The following is a 17,408-nucleotide window of genomic DNA, read 5'->3' as shown; positions in this document are numbered from 1 at the left end:
AATTCACATTTAAATTAGTCCTACCAAAATGAATCATCTCACATTTATCAGGGTTAAACTCCATTTGCCATTTTTCAGCCCAGCTTTGCATCCTATCTATGTCTCTTTGCAGCCTATAACAGCCCTCCACCTCATCCACTACTCCACCAATCTTGGTGTCATCAGCAAATTTACTGATCCACCCTTCAGCCCCCTCCTCTAAGTCATTAATAAAAATCACAAAGAGCAGAGGACCAAGCACTGACATAAAATCTATTCTGACAACATATATTGTAAGAAAAAGTGTTTGACAAAGAATCAAAATTAAAGCTGTTTAACAAAATTATGGCTCTTGCAAAACGATAGTCTGTGTCAACATGGGTAAAAAAAATTGGTTGAAGGACAGAAAACAATGAGTTTTGGTAAATGGTTAATTTTTAGACTGGAGGATGACAGGTATGATGTTCTCCAAGGATTAGTGGCAGAACAACAGTTTTTGTCTATGCATCAGTGCAATGAAGTACAATTCCATTGACAAAGGCTATATTCCAATGAACAGACTTGGTCAACGAAGGGTGCCTCTATCAAGAATTTCCTCAGTCTCCCTCCCCAATTTGTATAACAACTTGTATACATATATTTGTGCTGAGGGACCTGTATGCTTAAGAATTTTCAAATTAACCATATATTTCATTCATAAAGATCCTTGTATTTAAGCAAACCAAGTTGTGTCAAATTTTACTGTAGTTCTTTCCCCTATATTTTCTATGAAATTTCAGAAATAGTGGCAGTATTCCAGCCACTAAGTCCGAAAATAACAAGATCATGCCAGATTTACAGCAGAATTTATGCCAATAGTTTGCTATAGTACCAAGGAAGCATTGTTTTATCAGAGATGTCATCTATCATGTGAATATCAAACAAAGGCCCTGTCAGCCCTAAGGTGGATACAAAGGACCCAATGCATTATTTAAAGAGCAGAAGAATTGAGGTGTTGAAATACAAAAATTAAAAATGTCAGAATGGCCTTAATCAGTCCAACTCAGAAAATGCACTATTTATAAAACATGCTGTTTTATATTGGAGAAAGACTATCTGCTCAGACACAGGGGTTTTGTTAGTAAGTTAGGTTGCAGATACTCACCAAAAAGAATGCTATATTTCTTTCAAAGTTTGCTGGTCAGGTATGACATGAAATCTCAACTTAAAACCAGAACTAAGAACACTGACAACTTCAGTGCATGCGAGTGAAATCAGTGTGACCATTAACAGAAGAGCAAGGCACTAAAGCCGCTTGGAACTTAAGTTTTTTTTTACATGTAATGCAAAATTCAACAGTCACTTTATAGTTTATTTAAATGGTGGCATGCACCCCCCTCTAAAACATTATGGTTACAAATAATTTTTTTCCTGAGATTTGCTAATCCAGCTGCAATAATATTCTAGAGGAATAATATTTTTAACCACTCTGGCCTAATTAAGAACAAAATTAAACTTTTCTCCAAATGTGTTATATACCTCTGAATTCATCCAGCCCACCCATTCATCCCAAACTCTAATAGCAGTTATTACTGAAATAATAATAATGTCTGCCACTACTTGTCTGACCCAATTTTATGTGATGTGGAGATGCCGGCGTTGGACTGGGGTGAACACAGTAAGAGTTTTAACAACACCAGGTTAAAGTCCAACAGGTTTATTTGGTAGCAAATAAACCTGTTGGACCAATGTTTTGCAACATTGATCTCTTGCAGCACATTTCAACATCTCAAAATAATCTTTTCTGACTTTAAAGTTGCATAATAGTGTTTTTGTCTCCATCCAACAGAGGCTGATCAAGAGTGTTGTACATTTCAAAACAAATAGAAAATGTTGTACTTTTTATGGACATGAATGAAAAGCCAAAGTACTTGATTTGTATGTAGCTGCTACATGAAGCAAAATTTTCTGAGCAATTATTGGAAAAGTAATAATTGCTATTACAGTATTTGTCAGGTAACAGATGTTACTTTTAATGCAAGTTATGCATAGCCCATGAAAGAGCTATGTTATATAAATCATTTTCTCGGACAGAATTTTTGAAGAAATACATGCTAAAAGCTACAGAAATTGTATATCCCATTAAGTGGCAAGCTTTCAAAAAATATCTGCCTTTGAAGAAACACAACTGCTGAGAGAAATCGATGATTTGGCTGAGACTCTGAACAGTCGCCTCTGTGATAACGCAAAGTCCGTCACCTTTTTCCAATTGCAATTGATGATTGCAACAATGTTACCGCATGGCTCAGCTAGCAGCATTCATTCATAGAATTTATAAAAGATGAAGAAATCAGAATTGGTACCAATGAATCACGCAACCTTTTCAACATCTTGGGGGAAGGGGAGGGGGAGCGGGAGCTCCTGGCAAATTAGATGTGCTGATGTGGAGGTGCCGGCGTTGGACTGAGGTAAACACAGTAAGAAGTCTTACAGGTTTATTTGGTAGCACAAGCCACTAGCTTTCGGAGCACTGCTCCTTCATCAGGTGAGCGGGAGTTCTATTCACAAACAGGACACATAAAGATACAAACTCAATTTACAAAATAATGGGTGAAATGTGAGTCTTTACAGCTAATCAAGTCTTAAAGGTACAATGTGAGTGGAGAGAGGGTTAAGCACAGGTTAAAGAGATGTGTATTGTCTCCAGCCAGGACAGTTAGTGAGATTTTGCAAGCCCAGGCAAGTCGTGGGGGTTACACAGTGTGACTTGAGGCCGTCCTCATGTGTGCAGAACTTGGCTATCAGTCTCTGCTCAGCGACTCGTTGTCTGCGACTCTGCACAACAACGCGGAGAAGTCTACAAGATTATGAGAGGCATGGACAGAGTGGATAGTCAGAAGCTTTTTCCCAGGGTGGAAGAGTCAATTACTAGGGGGCATAGGTTTAAGGTGCGAGGGGCAAGGTTCAAAGGGGATGTACGAGGCAGAGTTTTTACACAGAGAGTAGTGGGTGCCTGGAACTCGTTGCCGGGGGAGGTAGTGGAAGCAGATACGATAGTGACTTTTAAGGGGCGTCTTGACAAGTACATGAATAGGATGGGAATAGAGGGATATGGTCCCCGGAAGGGTAGGGGGTTTTAGTTAAGTCGGGCAGCATGGTCGGAGCAGACTTGGAGGGCCGAAGGGCCTGTTCTTGTGCCGTAATTTTCTTTGTTCTTTGACTCGCATTCCAACCATTATTTTGTAAATTGAATGTGAGTCTTTATATGCTTTGTTTGTGTACTGAAATCCCACTGACCTGATGAAGGAGCAGCGCTCCGAAAGCTAGTGGCTTGTGCTACCAAATAAACCTGTTGGACTTTAACCTGATGTTGTGAGACTTCTTACTAAGTAATTTACAGTTGTAATAATCACATGATTTTCATCATTTTGAAGATTTTACTAAGGAGAGCCTCTTGATATCAAATGCAATGAAAATGACCAAACTAATTGTTTGCAATATGGCCAATAATTTTCCAGCTTTCTTGATCAATGTTGAGGGTGTTCGGTCAGTGACCTGATTGAAAGCAACTGTCTCCAATATACAAAATAGAGTGTAACGTGTAAGAAATGAACAGATTCTTTTTAATTAAAATTGGTCATCTCTTCCAAGATAAGATTCTCAATGGAGATTTTGACAATACCAAACATTTCACATTTTCAGCAATTTATGCATTTCTCATGCCTTACCCCACCTTGAAGACTTCACAACTGGGATGGTGGGGAAAATCATGATTCAGCCTTCACAGATAACTAACAGAGGATGCTAAGCTGAAGTGTCAACAAATACCTTAGGTTGTCAACATGAACATGAAAGGTGAAAAATGGAACAATGCTCGTCTGCAAAATGTTTACTTGATGTATCTACATTGAACCTCAAATGTCTTGGTTTTCCTAATTTTCTTTCTTTAAGAAAGTTACTATTTCTTGTAGTTAATGGTTTCACAGGAACCAGCAACGTTAAAGTCCAGATAGTACATGTCAGAAGACTATTACAGTTTTATTACACAGACATAGCACAAACTAGCACAAAGGAATTTCTGCATCACCATGCCATTTTAGCAAATAATTTGTGAATATGAATTACTTAACTTGAGACACAAAAGATATTTTAAAATTAATCAGCATATGGTCTAAACTTTCAAGATTACAAAAATTTACCTTGAATGGATACAGGTTCTAATTAAGTAGATAAACAATTACGGTCTCATTTTCAGTAAGACATTGTAATACTTAAAAGTCAGGAGGAGAATACACATGTACATACTTCTGCGCAAAGCCACTTCTCAACATTTTGGTGGAAGATTTTGAGGCAGACAGACAGATTAAATTGTTTCTTCCAACAAATGCAGTTCTTCAAAGCAACCCTCAGCATATCACTGCAAGTTAGCAAAAACCATCTGCCAAACTCCAACTTCATTATCTTGGTTTGTTATTCCAGAGTCATAAAAGATTACATTTATCAACAACTTAACATACTTCTATCTAGATTAGATCAAACACATTTCAGTGAGAAATACAGCCAGCAGCAATTACTAAACCATCTCAGAATTCTGTAAATTCTGGCACATTGCTTTGATGAGTTTAGTCCGTTCTGCAGAAGCTTGGAAACCAGGACTCATTGATGCACATCAGACACAATTTCTTCCATGAGCAGAGTAGAATTGAACACACCGAGACAAGTAACATTGTTCTACATGCTTAAACAGCTGTAATTGATAGTAGCCTCAGAACAGTATAAGCAGTTATCAAATAAAATTATATATCTTAAACAAAAAAACATTAAATATAAATAAGCTGTACCTGCAACTTATTTCACTGAAATATAATCATGTGCAGCTAAAAGGGCAATAAAGTGGAAATGAATAAATACAAACATATTAGAAACATGCTGCTTTCTACAGTAGACTGGGGTAGTGTGCAATTTAAGAAACTTACAATAAACAAATATTAATATATTTTTGTGGATATACGGGTATAGCAACTCAAACCCAGCAATCTTGGGGCAGAAGCACAATTTTGGATATTGCCAGATTTTAGGTCGGACAGGGTCAATTGAAGTGCGGAATAAAGCAGCGTGTGAAGCTATTCTGGAGCCACACCATAGCACTGCAGCACCTAACCAAATTGTCCAGCTAAGTTTTTTTAAATTTTACTCAATTGATGAATGGATTATTATAAAAGTGTTCAGTTTTTGGATAACTCCAGGCTTTAGATGGCCAGATTTGAGACACTACTTGTAATTATGCTGTATTTTTAAAAATCATTTGTGGGACATGGGCATTGCTGGCTGGCCAGCATTTATTGTTGCCCAAGAGCAGTTGAGAGCCAACCACATTGCTGTGGCTCAGAAGTCACATGTAGGTCAGAACGCAGATTTCCTTCCCTGAAGAACATCAGTGAACCAGATGGGTTTTTCCGACAATCGACAATGGTTTCATGGTCATCAGTAGATTCTTAATTCCAGATATTTATTTTTATTGATTTCAAATTCCACCATCTGCTGTGGTGGGATTCGAACCCGGATCCCCAGAAAATTAGCTAAGCTAATTAGCAAAGCTGGATTCATAGTCGAGCGATAATACCATGAGGCCATCATCTTGCATTTTGGTCACCTGTCCTTACATGATTGGTGATGTTAAAGTACCCTTATTCTCATTTAGTAGCTCATTTTGAAAGTTCACCATTACTTTAAATTAGTGGCTTTGTTATTCGTGAGAACTATTTTAAGTCGCAAGTTAGCAAAAGCCATCTGCCAAACTCAATATCAAATAAGACCATTAGACATAGGAGCAGAATTAGGCCACTCGGCTCATCGAGTCTGCTAAACTTCTGGCATTTTCTCACTGATATATTTTTGGGCAAATTCCTATTTCATGATTAACCAACATTTTTTAAAAATTGCATACCTGTATGTGCTGATACTTTAAAAATGGTAGCCTGCAGTTAAGCTGAACTGTGCACATATTTTCAGGTTTCGTCCATATTTTTGTCCTGAGACACATGGGTAGGGAGGAGTCAGGTTTTGAAAGCCATGATGCAGTAGGTGCTCAAGTAGACTGGTTAGAGACAATTAGGGATGGGCAACAAATGCTGGTCTTGCCAGTGACAGTCATGTCTTATAAATGAATCAATTTTTAAAATTGCCTTCAATTCCATAAGACCTACTTTAGTCAAGAGTCTCTTATTCTGAACTTTATCAAATGCCTTCCATAAGTCCATATAAACAACATCCACATACATTCCCCTGTCCACTACTTTAGTCAGATCTTCAAGAAATGTTTTATCTGGTTAGTCAGGTGTATCCTATTTCATGACAAATTCTCTCCGATCAGCTAAAAAATGTTCAGGATGTTCAGTCACCACAACCTTAATTACAGATTTGAATAATTTACTAACAACAGATGTTCAGATAATTGGTCTTTAATTCCCTGGTTTTTCTTTCTCACTTTTCTTAAATAGCGAAACGGTGTGCAGTTTACCAATCTAAATGAATGGTTCCCATCTCAAAAGAACTTTGCAGGATTACGCTCAGGGAATCTACAATGTGTCCACATTTCAGAGAGGTAGTGTTCTCTACTGATTTTTGGTTGTTCTACCTATTAAAAGACTTTCCCAATTTACAGTGGACAGTCTTGCTCTCATTGCACTGAATCTTAGCAGCTATTTTGCCTTTCTCTCCCCTCTTTCAAACACTATGTTGAACTTGATCATATTATATAAAAATATTTTATTGGACAAATGCTCAAGGATCATTAAGCTGCAAATAAGTTTGGCTTATTACTAAATCTGGTATGTTCTGCCCACTTGTTAGATCTAGGATATTGTTGCAGAAAATAACTTCACCACTTTTCTGACATGTGCTAGACTGCTTGTCTTAATATATATGAAAGTTAAGATGGCACTTGCTTACAGAACCCTCTCTGGAAGTTCATTCCAGACTCCAACCATCCTCTGGGACAAAATTCTTCTCCTCATTACTCTTTTTGTCAATTATTTTGAATCTGTGCCCTTTAGCTCTTGATGCTCATGAGTAGGAGCAGTTTCTCGCTATTTGCTCTGTCCATACCACTCTGGATCGTGATTTTGTTTTAATATTTTCATTCAAGGGATGTAGGCTTTGCTAGCTTGACCAACCTTCATTGCATATTTCTAACTGCTCTTGAGAAGGTGGTGCTGAGTTGCCTTCTTGAACCACTGCATTCTATGTGGTGTAGGTGCACACTTAGTGCTATTAGGGAGGAAGTTCAGGTTTTTAACCCAGTGATATAGTTCCAAGTCAGGATGGTGTGGGGCTTGGAGGGGAACCTGCAAGTGGTGGTGTACCTCTATTAAGTCTTCTCGTAGCCTTCTTTTCTCCAAGGAAACAGTCCCAACCTCTCCAATCTATCCTCATCGCTAGAGTTCTTTATAACTGGAATCAGTTTTTTGAATCTCCTCAATGCCTTCACATCCTTCCTCAAGTATGGCACCCAGAACTGGATGCAATACTCCTGATAAGAACCAACATTTATCTGCCCAATCCACTAACATCACTATATCCTTTTGAAGTTCAAGATGATCCACATCACAGTTGACAACATTTCCAATCTTTGCATCATCTGCAAATTTTTAATTCATGCCCTGAACACTACAGCTGAGGTCATTAATATACATCAGGAAGAGCAAGGCTCCCAACACTGATTCCTGGGGAACTCCACTGCAAACCTTCCTCTAATCTGAAAAACAACCATTTATCACTACTCTGTTTCGGCTCACCCAAGTCAAATTCTTATCCAAGTGTTTACTTCCCCTTTTATTCCACAAATTAGAATTTTGCTTGCAAGTCTGTTGTGCAGCACTGTATCAATGCTTTTGGAAAACTCAGATAAACCACATTAATAGCATTAACCTCATCAATCTTCTCTGTTACTTCCGCAAAAAACTCCAGTAAGTTATAGTTGTTCATTATTTTCCCGCAATGAATTCATGTTGGCTTTCTTTAATTATCCTGCACTTGTCTAAGTGACTAATTATCTCCTGCTAAATCGAAGATTTCCCTACAACTGAAGACAACCAATTGGTCTGTAGTTGCTGGCTTTATCCTTGCACCCCTTTTTGAATAACGGTGCAACATTCGCAATCATCCAGTCTTCTGGCACCACCTTTGTCTGAGGAAGACTGGAAGATTATCACTAATGCCCCTGCAATTTCCATTCTCAGTTCCCTCAATACCCTTGGACGAATCTCATCTGGTCCTGGTACCTTAGTTATTTTAAGTAAAGATAGCCTAACACCTGCCCTTTCTCAATTATAAATTATTTGAGTGTATCACTCACCTCGGCCTGAGTAGCATCCTCTTCCTTTGTAAAGACAGATGCAAAATATATATTTAATATCTCTTGCCTCCATGTGCAAGTCCCCTTTTTTATCCCTAATCGACCCTACTCTTTCTTTTACTACCCTTTTATTATTTATATGCTTATAAAAAACCTTGGGATTCCTTTTATGTTAGATGCCGGTCTCTTTTCAGGCTCTCTTTTCTTATTAGTTTTTCACTTCTGCTCTGGCCCTTCTATATTCGACCTGATTCTCCGCTGGATTTTCTACCTGATCTGTTGTACACAGAAACTTCCTTTCAACTTCGCCTCTATCTCTCTCGTCACCCAGGACACTCTGGATTTATTTGTCCTACCTTTTCTCTTCAAGGGAATATAATTTGATATTGCCTGCAATCCTATCTCTTTGAAGGTGGTTGATTGTTAAGCTACCATCTTTTCTGCCAACATCTGATTCCAACTCATCCCATCAAAGTTGGCTTTCCCCAACTAATTATCCATGCTCTGGATTGTTTCTTGTCGTTTTCTATGACCAACTTAAACTTCATGATACAACGGTCATTAGTCACAGGATCATTGAGGTTTACAGCATGGAAACGCGCCCCTCAGCCCAACCTGTCCATGCCGTCCTTTTTTTTCAAAAATCAGTAAGCTAGTCCCAATTGCCCACATTTGGCCCATATCCCTCTATACCCATCTTTTCCATGTAACTGTCTTGTGCTTTTTAAAAATACAAAATTGTACCAGCCTCTACTACCGACTCTGGCAGCTTCTGTTGGACACTCGCCACCCTGTGTGAAAAAAGGCCCTCTGGACCCTTTTGTATCTCTCCCCTCTCACCTTAAACCTATGCCCTCTAGTTTTAGATGCCCCTACCTTTGGGAAAAGATGTTGACTATCTAACTGATCTATGCCCCTCATTATTTTATAGACCTTTATAAGATCACCCCTAAGTCCAAGAGAAAAAAGTCCCAATCTTTCCAGCCTCTCCTTAGAACTCAAACCATCAAGTCCCAGTAGCATCCTAGTAAATCTTTTCTACACTCTTTCTAGTTTAATAATATCCTTTCTAAAATAGGATGACCAGAACTGTACACAGTATTCTAAGTGTGGCCGTACCAATGTCTTGTACAACTTCAACAAGATGTCCCAATTCCTGTATTCAATGTTCTGACGAATGAAACAAGCATGCCGAATGCCTTCTTCACCACTTTGTCCACCTTTTGATTTAATTTATTATTGTCACATGTATTAACATAGTGAAAAGTATTGTTTCTTGCGCGCAATATGGACAAAGCATACCATTCATAGAGAAGGAAACAAGAGAGTGTGGATGTAGTGTTACAGTCATAGCTAGGGTGTTGAGAAAGATCAATTTAATGCAAGGTGAGTCCATTCAAAAGTCAGACAGCAGCAAGGAAGAAGCTGTTCTTGAGTCAGTTGGTACGTGACCTCAGACTTTTGTATCTTTTTCCCAACCGAAGAAGGTGGAAGAGAGAATGTGTGGGGTCTTTAATTATGCTGGCTGCTCTGCTGAGGCAGCAGGAAGTGCAGACAGAGTCAATGGATGGGAGGCTGGTTTGCGTGATGGATTGGGCTACATTCACGACCTTTTGTAGTTCCTTGCAGTCTTGGGCAGAGCAGGAGCCATACTAAGATGTGATACAACCAGAAAGATTGCTTTCTATGGTGCATCTGTAAAAGCTGGTGAGAGTCATGGCTGACATGCCAAATTTCCTTAGTCTTCTGAGAAAGTAGAGGAGTTGGTGGGCTTTCTTAACTATAGTGTCAGCATGGGGGGGACCAGGACAGGTTGTTGGTGGTCTGGACACCTAAAACCTTTAAGCTCTCGACGCTTTCTACTTCGTCCCCGTTGATGTAGACAGGGGCAAGTTCTCCTTTGCGCTTCCTGAAATCGATGACAATCTCCTTCGTTTTGTTGACATTGAGGAAGAGATTGTTGTTGCCGCCCCAGTTCACCAGATTCTCTATCTCATTCCTGTACTCTGTCTCGTCATTGTTTGAGATCCGACCCATACGGTGCTGTCGTCAGCAAACTTGAAAATCAAATTGGAGGGGAATTTGGCCACACAGTCATAGGTGCATAAGGAGTATAGTAAGGGGCTGAGGACACAACCTTGTGGGGCACCAGGGTTGAGGATGATCGTGGAGGAGGTGTTATTGCCTATCCTCACTGATTATGGTCTGTGAGTTAGGAAGTTCAGGATCCAGTCGCTGAGGGAGGTGCCGAGGCCCAGGCCACGGAGTTTGGAGATGAGTTTCGTGGGAATAATGGTGTTGAAGGCTGAGCTGTATTCAATAAATAGGAATCTAACATAGGTGTCCTTATTATCTAGGTGTTCCACGGTTGAGTGCAGGGCCAGGGAGATGGCGTCTGCTGTGGACCTGTTGCAGCGGTAGGCAAACTGTAGTGGATCCAGGTAGTTCGGGAGGCTGGAATTGATTCGTGCCATGACTAGCCTTTAGAAGCACTTCATAATGATGGATGTCAGAGCCACCAACCAATAGTCATTAAGGCATGCTGCTTTGTTTTTCTTAGGTACTGGGATGGTGGTCATCTTCTTGAAGCAGAAAGGGACCTCAGATTGTTGTAAAGAGAGGTTGAAGATGTCTGTAAATACCCCCGCCACTGATTTGCGCAGCATCTGAGTGTGTCCGGGTACGCCATCCGGGCCAGTCGCTTTCCATTGGTTGACCTTCGAGAAAGTTGCTCTGACATCTGCAATGGTGACCCCAGATACAGGTTCATCCAGGGCTTCCAGGGTGGAGGGCATGCTCTCGCTGACCTCTTGCTCAAAGCGAGCGTAGAATGCATTGAACTCATCAGGGAAAAGTGCGTTGGAGCCACCGATTTTACATGCCTTCATTTTGTAGCCTGTTATGTCTCGCAGACCTTGCAGTCGGCAGGGGTTGGTGTGGCTAGCCTGGGACTCTAGCTTGGTCCGGTACTGTCTTTTGGCATCTTTAATGGATCTCCTTAGATCGTATCCCGCTTTCTTGCATAGGTCAGTGTCGCCTGACTTGAACGCCACTTTCAAGAAGCTATGAACCTGTGACACCACTTTCAAGGAGCTATGAACCTGTACTCCTAGATCTCTTTGTTCTATAACTCTCCCCAACACCCTACCATTAAATAATAAGTCCTGCCCTGATTCAATCTGCCAAAATGCATCACCTTGCATTTATCAAAATTAAACTCCATCTGCCATTCATCAGCCCACACTGGCCCAATTGATCAAGATCCTGTTGCAATCCTAGATAATCTTCTTCACTGTCCACTATGTCACCAGTCTTGGTGTCATCTGCAAGCTTACTAACCATGTCTCCGAAATGCTCTCCCACCAACGTTTGATGAACTTATGCCAACTTATTCCTCAGAATCAAGTCCAACAGTGCTCGATCTCTTGCTGGACTGGAAACATACTGTTCCAGAAAATTAAACACATTCCAGGAGTGCTCTGCATTATTCCTGTCCCAGACACACAGCCTGCTCTGTTTCTTAAGTATAAGATATGGAAGAGATTTAGCCCCATGATTGTAAAATAACTTTTTTTTCTCCTGTATTATTTTAGACTGCCAAATTTAGAGGATATCTTTAAACCCAGTCTAATTTTGAAACATTTCGGTCAGCAGAAATGGGGAATATCATTTGGATTTGTACCTGGATATGTTCCTCATTAGCTTTTTCTCAGAAAAGCTAAAAGCACCACATGGATTATTTCACAGCAAACATTCTAATTTATTACAGCTGCTTTATTCCACAAATATACAGTCAGCAATTATTAAGTGCTTTTTGATGTTAAAGCTGGCTTCAGGCTTATAGCTAGACACACACCTTGAACCAGCTGCACAGGCACCCTAAAATCCAGAACAGTACATGCAGAGAAATCCAAGTTATTCTGGACTACCATTGCCTCTGAAGTGCCTGAATCTTAGCTCGTTTAATGCTGCAAAACACTGGCTCCCTTCCATTTGGTCCTAGATTTGTTTGCATCTCAACAAGACCTTGAGATCTCTCTATCATTGCCACCAGCCTAATTCTCCCACACCCCCTATCCAGTCCCCGATTCTGGACACCATTCCACTGCTCCCAGACCATAGGGTGACCACGTTCTGATGCATTAGAAAACACTGCCCACTACTCCAAGACTTAGAACCCTCTCTCTCCTTCTTCAAGCCACACACTATGAACCTATCCCTTCACTAATGTTCCCAGACTTACTTCCTGGCAGTAATCCAAACCCAGGATTCCCTTTCCATTGCTATGATAACCCAGGACGCTCCGCATGCAATATTGACAAGCCACCAACCAACACTGTTAAAGTGGAAGAGGCCCCAGGGTATCAATGTTGCAGCATATCCAGATTATATAAAATCCTTATACCTAACAGGTGCTACCAGATGGCAGTTCCCATTCCCAGCTCAGGCCTGCAGCAAATTAAAAAAGAGGAATGTTCAACTGTGGATGTAAAATCTGAAATATGTCTTCCAGTAGTTATGGCACCAAAAGCTAGGTGAGCATGTCAAGAAAGCAATGATAGGGCATCATTTCATACTTGAATGCAAAATAAAGTACTACAAATACCCTCTCTTGCATGACAAATTCATAATACTTGGATAACTACCTATTGTGCATGAAGCATTTCCTTTCCCAGTAATTCCCCAATTAGTACATCCTCAACCCGTCCACTCTCTTGGACAATTCCTTTCATATCTGCATGTTGTTCATCACAATCTTTTCAAACACCTTTTGACATTGTGTTCGATGTGTGCTATACCACCAATGTTAAACACTCAAATGTGTTCCACCAGGTTCACAGAAGACAACAAAAAGAGAGATGGGAAAATAAACCTGAAAATAGAATCCTCCAAATGCATTTAAGAAAATTATTTACCAAGGAAGGGAAACTATAGAGGAAGTAGGGAGGAGAAGAGAGGAAAGCAGTAAAAGGGAAATTATGCAAGATAAAAAAGAAAATGAGGAGACTAATACACAGTGACACGGTGGTTAGCACTGCTGTCTCACAGCGCCAGGGATCCGGGTTTGATTCCCGTCTTGGGTCACTGTGTGGGATTTGCATGGTCTCCCCTTGTCTGCGTGGGTTTCCTTTGGGTGCTCTGGTTTCCTCCCACAGTCTGAAAGACGTGCTGGTTAGGTGCATTGACCCGAACAGGCACCGTAGTGTGGCGACTAGGGGAATTTCACAGTAATTTCATTGCAGTGTCTTACTTATGACTAATAACTAAACTTTTAAAAACTTTAAACAGTTCAGAGAGCAGTTTAAAGGGGATGAGGCAAAGGTGGTACTAAGAATAAGAGAAGAACTAGTAGGAAGAGGTGAAAGGGAGAATCACATGATTTTCTCTGCAACCCTCAGAAAAATAGAGCTACAGCCTTTGGCAACTTCTTTCCACAATATCATACTTGACTTATCATCTCCCACAACTTATCATCTCTCAAGAAAAAAAGGGGAACAGAAAGCAGAGGGAGACATGAAATACACTATATAAAAAAGTACAAACGGAAGAGAGACAGAAGGAAACATCAATATAAAGACAACAGACTACACACGGGGGGACGATTTTGCCATCGTGTTCTGCCCATTTTCGGGCGTGATGCGGTCGTAAAGTGGGACGTAAAGCGATTAGCACAATTGGCGCCTGTTTTCGTGACTGGCACCATTTTACGAGCATTGGATTTCCAGCGCGGTCAGCCTCTCGCCGGAAATGGGCGAGAGGCAGATTATTTTCTTGAAATTTATGTAAAGAAGCATTTACATGTCATTTGCAAGCCCGGCGCTCAATTGTTCAGGCTCGCCCCCTTTATGACCTCGCCAGGAAATGTTCTCGCCGGCGAGGAATAGAGATGCGGGGAGCAGCCGACTTGGCCTCGCCGGTGGAACCGGAGGCCACTGAGGATCTGGGGAGGCCGAGGGCAAGGGGGGGGGAGGGGGGTGTGCCCCTTGAGCAGTGCCAGACTGGCAGTGGCACACTGGCACCTGGGCAGTCTGGCACCTGGGCATTACCCACCAGGCAGTGCCAGGGTGCGGAGCTAATGGGGGGGGAGGGGCCCGCTGCCACTCTGCAGCGAACAGTTGGGGGGAGGGAGGGAGAGGGGGCCCACTGCCACTCTGCAATGATCAATGGCGGGAGGGCAGTGGGGCTGCGATCGGTCTAGGGGGCGGGGGGTGTATCTCGGGCCACGGCCCCCTGCGATTGCAAGGAGTGGGGGAGGCAGGGTGCTGCTTCAGGATGACTGCACTAGCAGAGGCCTGACAGCTCTCTTTGTCGGTCAGATCCCTGCTACTGCTAATATACATGTGCAGCATCAGTGGCATTACCTCCCCCTGCAGGCTTTCGGACACGTTAAGCCCCACCCACAGGCTTCAGCAGCAAGCAACAGGGTCGCTCAGAATTTTGCAGGCAGAGTGAGTATGGGGCGGGGGCCTAAAAGCACGCCTAAAAGAAGGATCTGGAACTCTCCCAGCACTTAGACAAAAAATTGTAAAGTAGCACCCACTGTGTGGATTTCCCCATGTCTGTGTGGATTTCCTCCGGGTGCTCCGGTTTCCTCCAACAGTCCAAATATGTGCAGGTTAGGTGGATTGGCCATGTTAAATTGTCTCTTAGTGTCCAAAAATGTGTAGGTTAGGTGCATTAGCCATGGCAAATGCACAGGGTTATGGGGATAGGGCACAAAGGAGGGCCTGGGTAAGAAGTTCTATCGGAGAGTCGGTGCAGATTTGATGGGGCTTCCTTCTGTACAATGGGATATGATATGCATAAGAAACTTTATATTCTATGACTTGCCATACGTAGTGCCAAGAGATTATAAACTATTAAAAATAAACATGCAGCTTTGCTCTGACCTGACGTCAACAATTTACAAGTATTTCTAAGCTGCAAACTTCCCTCTCAGATCAGCAATTAAACTCCCATTGACTATAGGCTGTGTTTATTTAGAGCAATTTGTCATGAAGTCTTAAGGGTAGGGCACCAATTAAACCCAGATCTGCCTTAGCAGCAGAATAATATTGTAAATGGTACGCATTATGTTCAGAAGAGTGAAATAAATTGTTTCTCTATCTTAAGGCAGCATTCCTGTTCAACCTTTCCACTACATTTCTGATTAAAGGATTTTTAAGTCACAGATTACATTTTCCAATACTAGAATCTCTACAATAACATTATTGTGCAATTTTGTAATAACAGGAACATTGAACCCAGTAGTGCAACAAAGATTTCAGCACACCACAAATAAAACAAGGGTGCAAAGGCAATGGATACAGATGATTTCACATGACATCTGAAGTAAATAGATTAGCAGATTTTGCAAATGCCACCTTTAACATCTCTAGAATTCAAAGCTAATCCTATGTTTTAGGACGGATTCTCTAAATTTGTACCAGTACAAATCACAGGCTTACCCCTCATGTCCATTAATATTGGATGCAAAGCCAAAAAGATCAGGAGGAACACAACTGCTATTTCCCAATATATGGTCTCCCACTATGTGCCGTAGGTGGGGCTTTCTACCAGGGGGACAATTTTACAAAATCAGCATTCATTGTTCCATCACAATTTTCAGCAACTATGTTCATGTAAAGATCATACAATTCAAGCTACAAAAAGGAAAACTTACCTCTCCAAGAGCTTCATAACGTTTTTGGTTCCATCTGTGCAAGTCCTCATGGTAATTGAATACATAAGGTTCCCCAGTTTTTATATGTCTTAACTGTCCCTCTAGGCACAAAGAAAAAAATTATTGACTTGTATGTAATCGAAATAAAATCTCACATTTAACTCACAAAACACAGTCTGCAGCATGTCTTAAAACCCAGTCATGTACTGTTCAATATCATTTTTAAAATGTTGAACTAATTCACCATGTGGAGGAAACCCATGGCTGTTATTCAAACTATGCTGTTCCATAGGCAGCCAGTTGCTAACTATTTTGTACCTGCCTTCACAGCAGAGGATATAAAAAAAAAAGCAAAAATAGATGCGCATCATGAGGTGAAAGTGAGGGACAAAATTAAATCATCATGGAAAGAGAACTGAGAAAATGATCAGAATCAAGAACTGACAAATACCACGGACCTGAAGAACTTCATCCTAGTGTCTTAAAAGAAGAAACTGCTGAGATGATAGATGCATTGATTTTAATTTTCCAAAATTCTCTAGATTCTTGTCAGATTGGAAAATAGCAAACAAATGTAACTTTCCTATTCAAAGAAGCAGAGAGACAGAAAACAGGAAGCAACAGGCCAGTTAGCTTAACATTTGTCATATGGAAAATGCTGAAATCTATGATAGCAGGGCACCTGGAAAATCTCAATGCAATCAGGTAGAATCAACATGGATTTGTGAAAGGGAAACAGTGTTTGACTAATTCATTAGAGGTAGTTGAAAAAGTAACAAGCAATATGGATAAAGGGGAACCAGTGGATGTGTTTCTTTTATTCATTTGTGGGATGTGGGTGGTTTGGGTTAGATCAGCATTAATTGACCATCCGTAACTATCCTCGAGAAGAAGGTGATGGCGAGTTGCCTTCTTAAATCGGAGCCCAAACTAAGCATTAGTGTGCGGGTTATTGCTAAGCAAGAGCTGAGTTCCAGAGGCAAGGTGAGAGTGATTGCCCTCGATACCAAGACATCTGACTGAGTGCAGCATCAAAGAGCCCTAGTAAAATTGGAGTCCATGAATATTGGGGAAAAAAACTCTACTGGTTAGAGTCATACAAAGCACAAAGGAAGATGGTTGTGGTTGCTGGAGGTCAGTCATCTCAACTCCAGGACATCACTGCAGGCGTTCCTCAGGGTAGTGTCCTAGGCCCAACCATCTTCAGCTGCTTCATCAATAACTTTGCTTCCATCATAAGGTCAGAAGTGGAGGTGTTTGCTGATGATTGCACAATGTTTGGCACCATTCGCAATTCCCCCGATACTGAAGCAGTCCATGTCCTAATGTAGTAAGACCTGGTCAACATCCAGGCTTTGGCTGATAAGTGCCAAGTAGCATTTGTGCTACACAAATGCCAGGCAATGACTATTTCCAAGAAGAGAGAATCTA

General features: G+C 41.1%; 1 protein-coding gene across 3 annotated transcripts in view; it reads right to left on the bottom strand.

Moving 5' to 3' along the window:
- The window catches only part of arb2a (ARB2 cotranscriptional regulator A), a 511,621-nt gene that overhangs the window by 457,275 nt on the left and 36,938 nt on the right, over window positions 1–17,408 (bottom strand). For all 3 annotated transcript variants that reach the window (XM_078214787.1, XM_078214789.1, XM_078214788.1), the window contains exon 4: window positions 15,978–16,078. In XM_078214787.1, coding sequence (XP_078070913.1) covers window positions 15,978–16,078 — 101 coding nt within the window. The remainder of the gene's footprint in view (window positions 1–15,977; window positions 16,079–17,408) is intronic.

This window comes from Mustelus asterias, chromosome 6 (genome assembly GCF_964213995.1).
Source record: "Mustelus asterias chromosome 6, sMusAst1.hap1.1, whole genome shotgun sequence".
NCBI classification, from domain to species: Eukaryota; Metazoa; Chordata; class Chondrichthyes; order Carcharhiniformes; family Triakidae; genus Mustelus; species Mustelus asterias.
The sequence above is the reverse complement of the archived record's forward strand: the minus strand, read 5'-3'. Positions and strand labels throughout refer to the sequence as shown.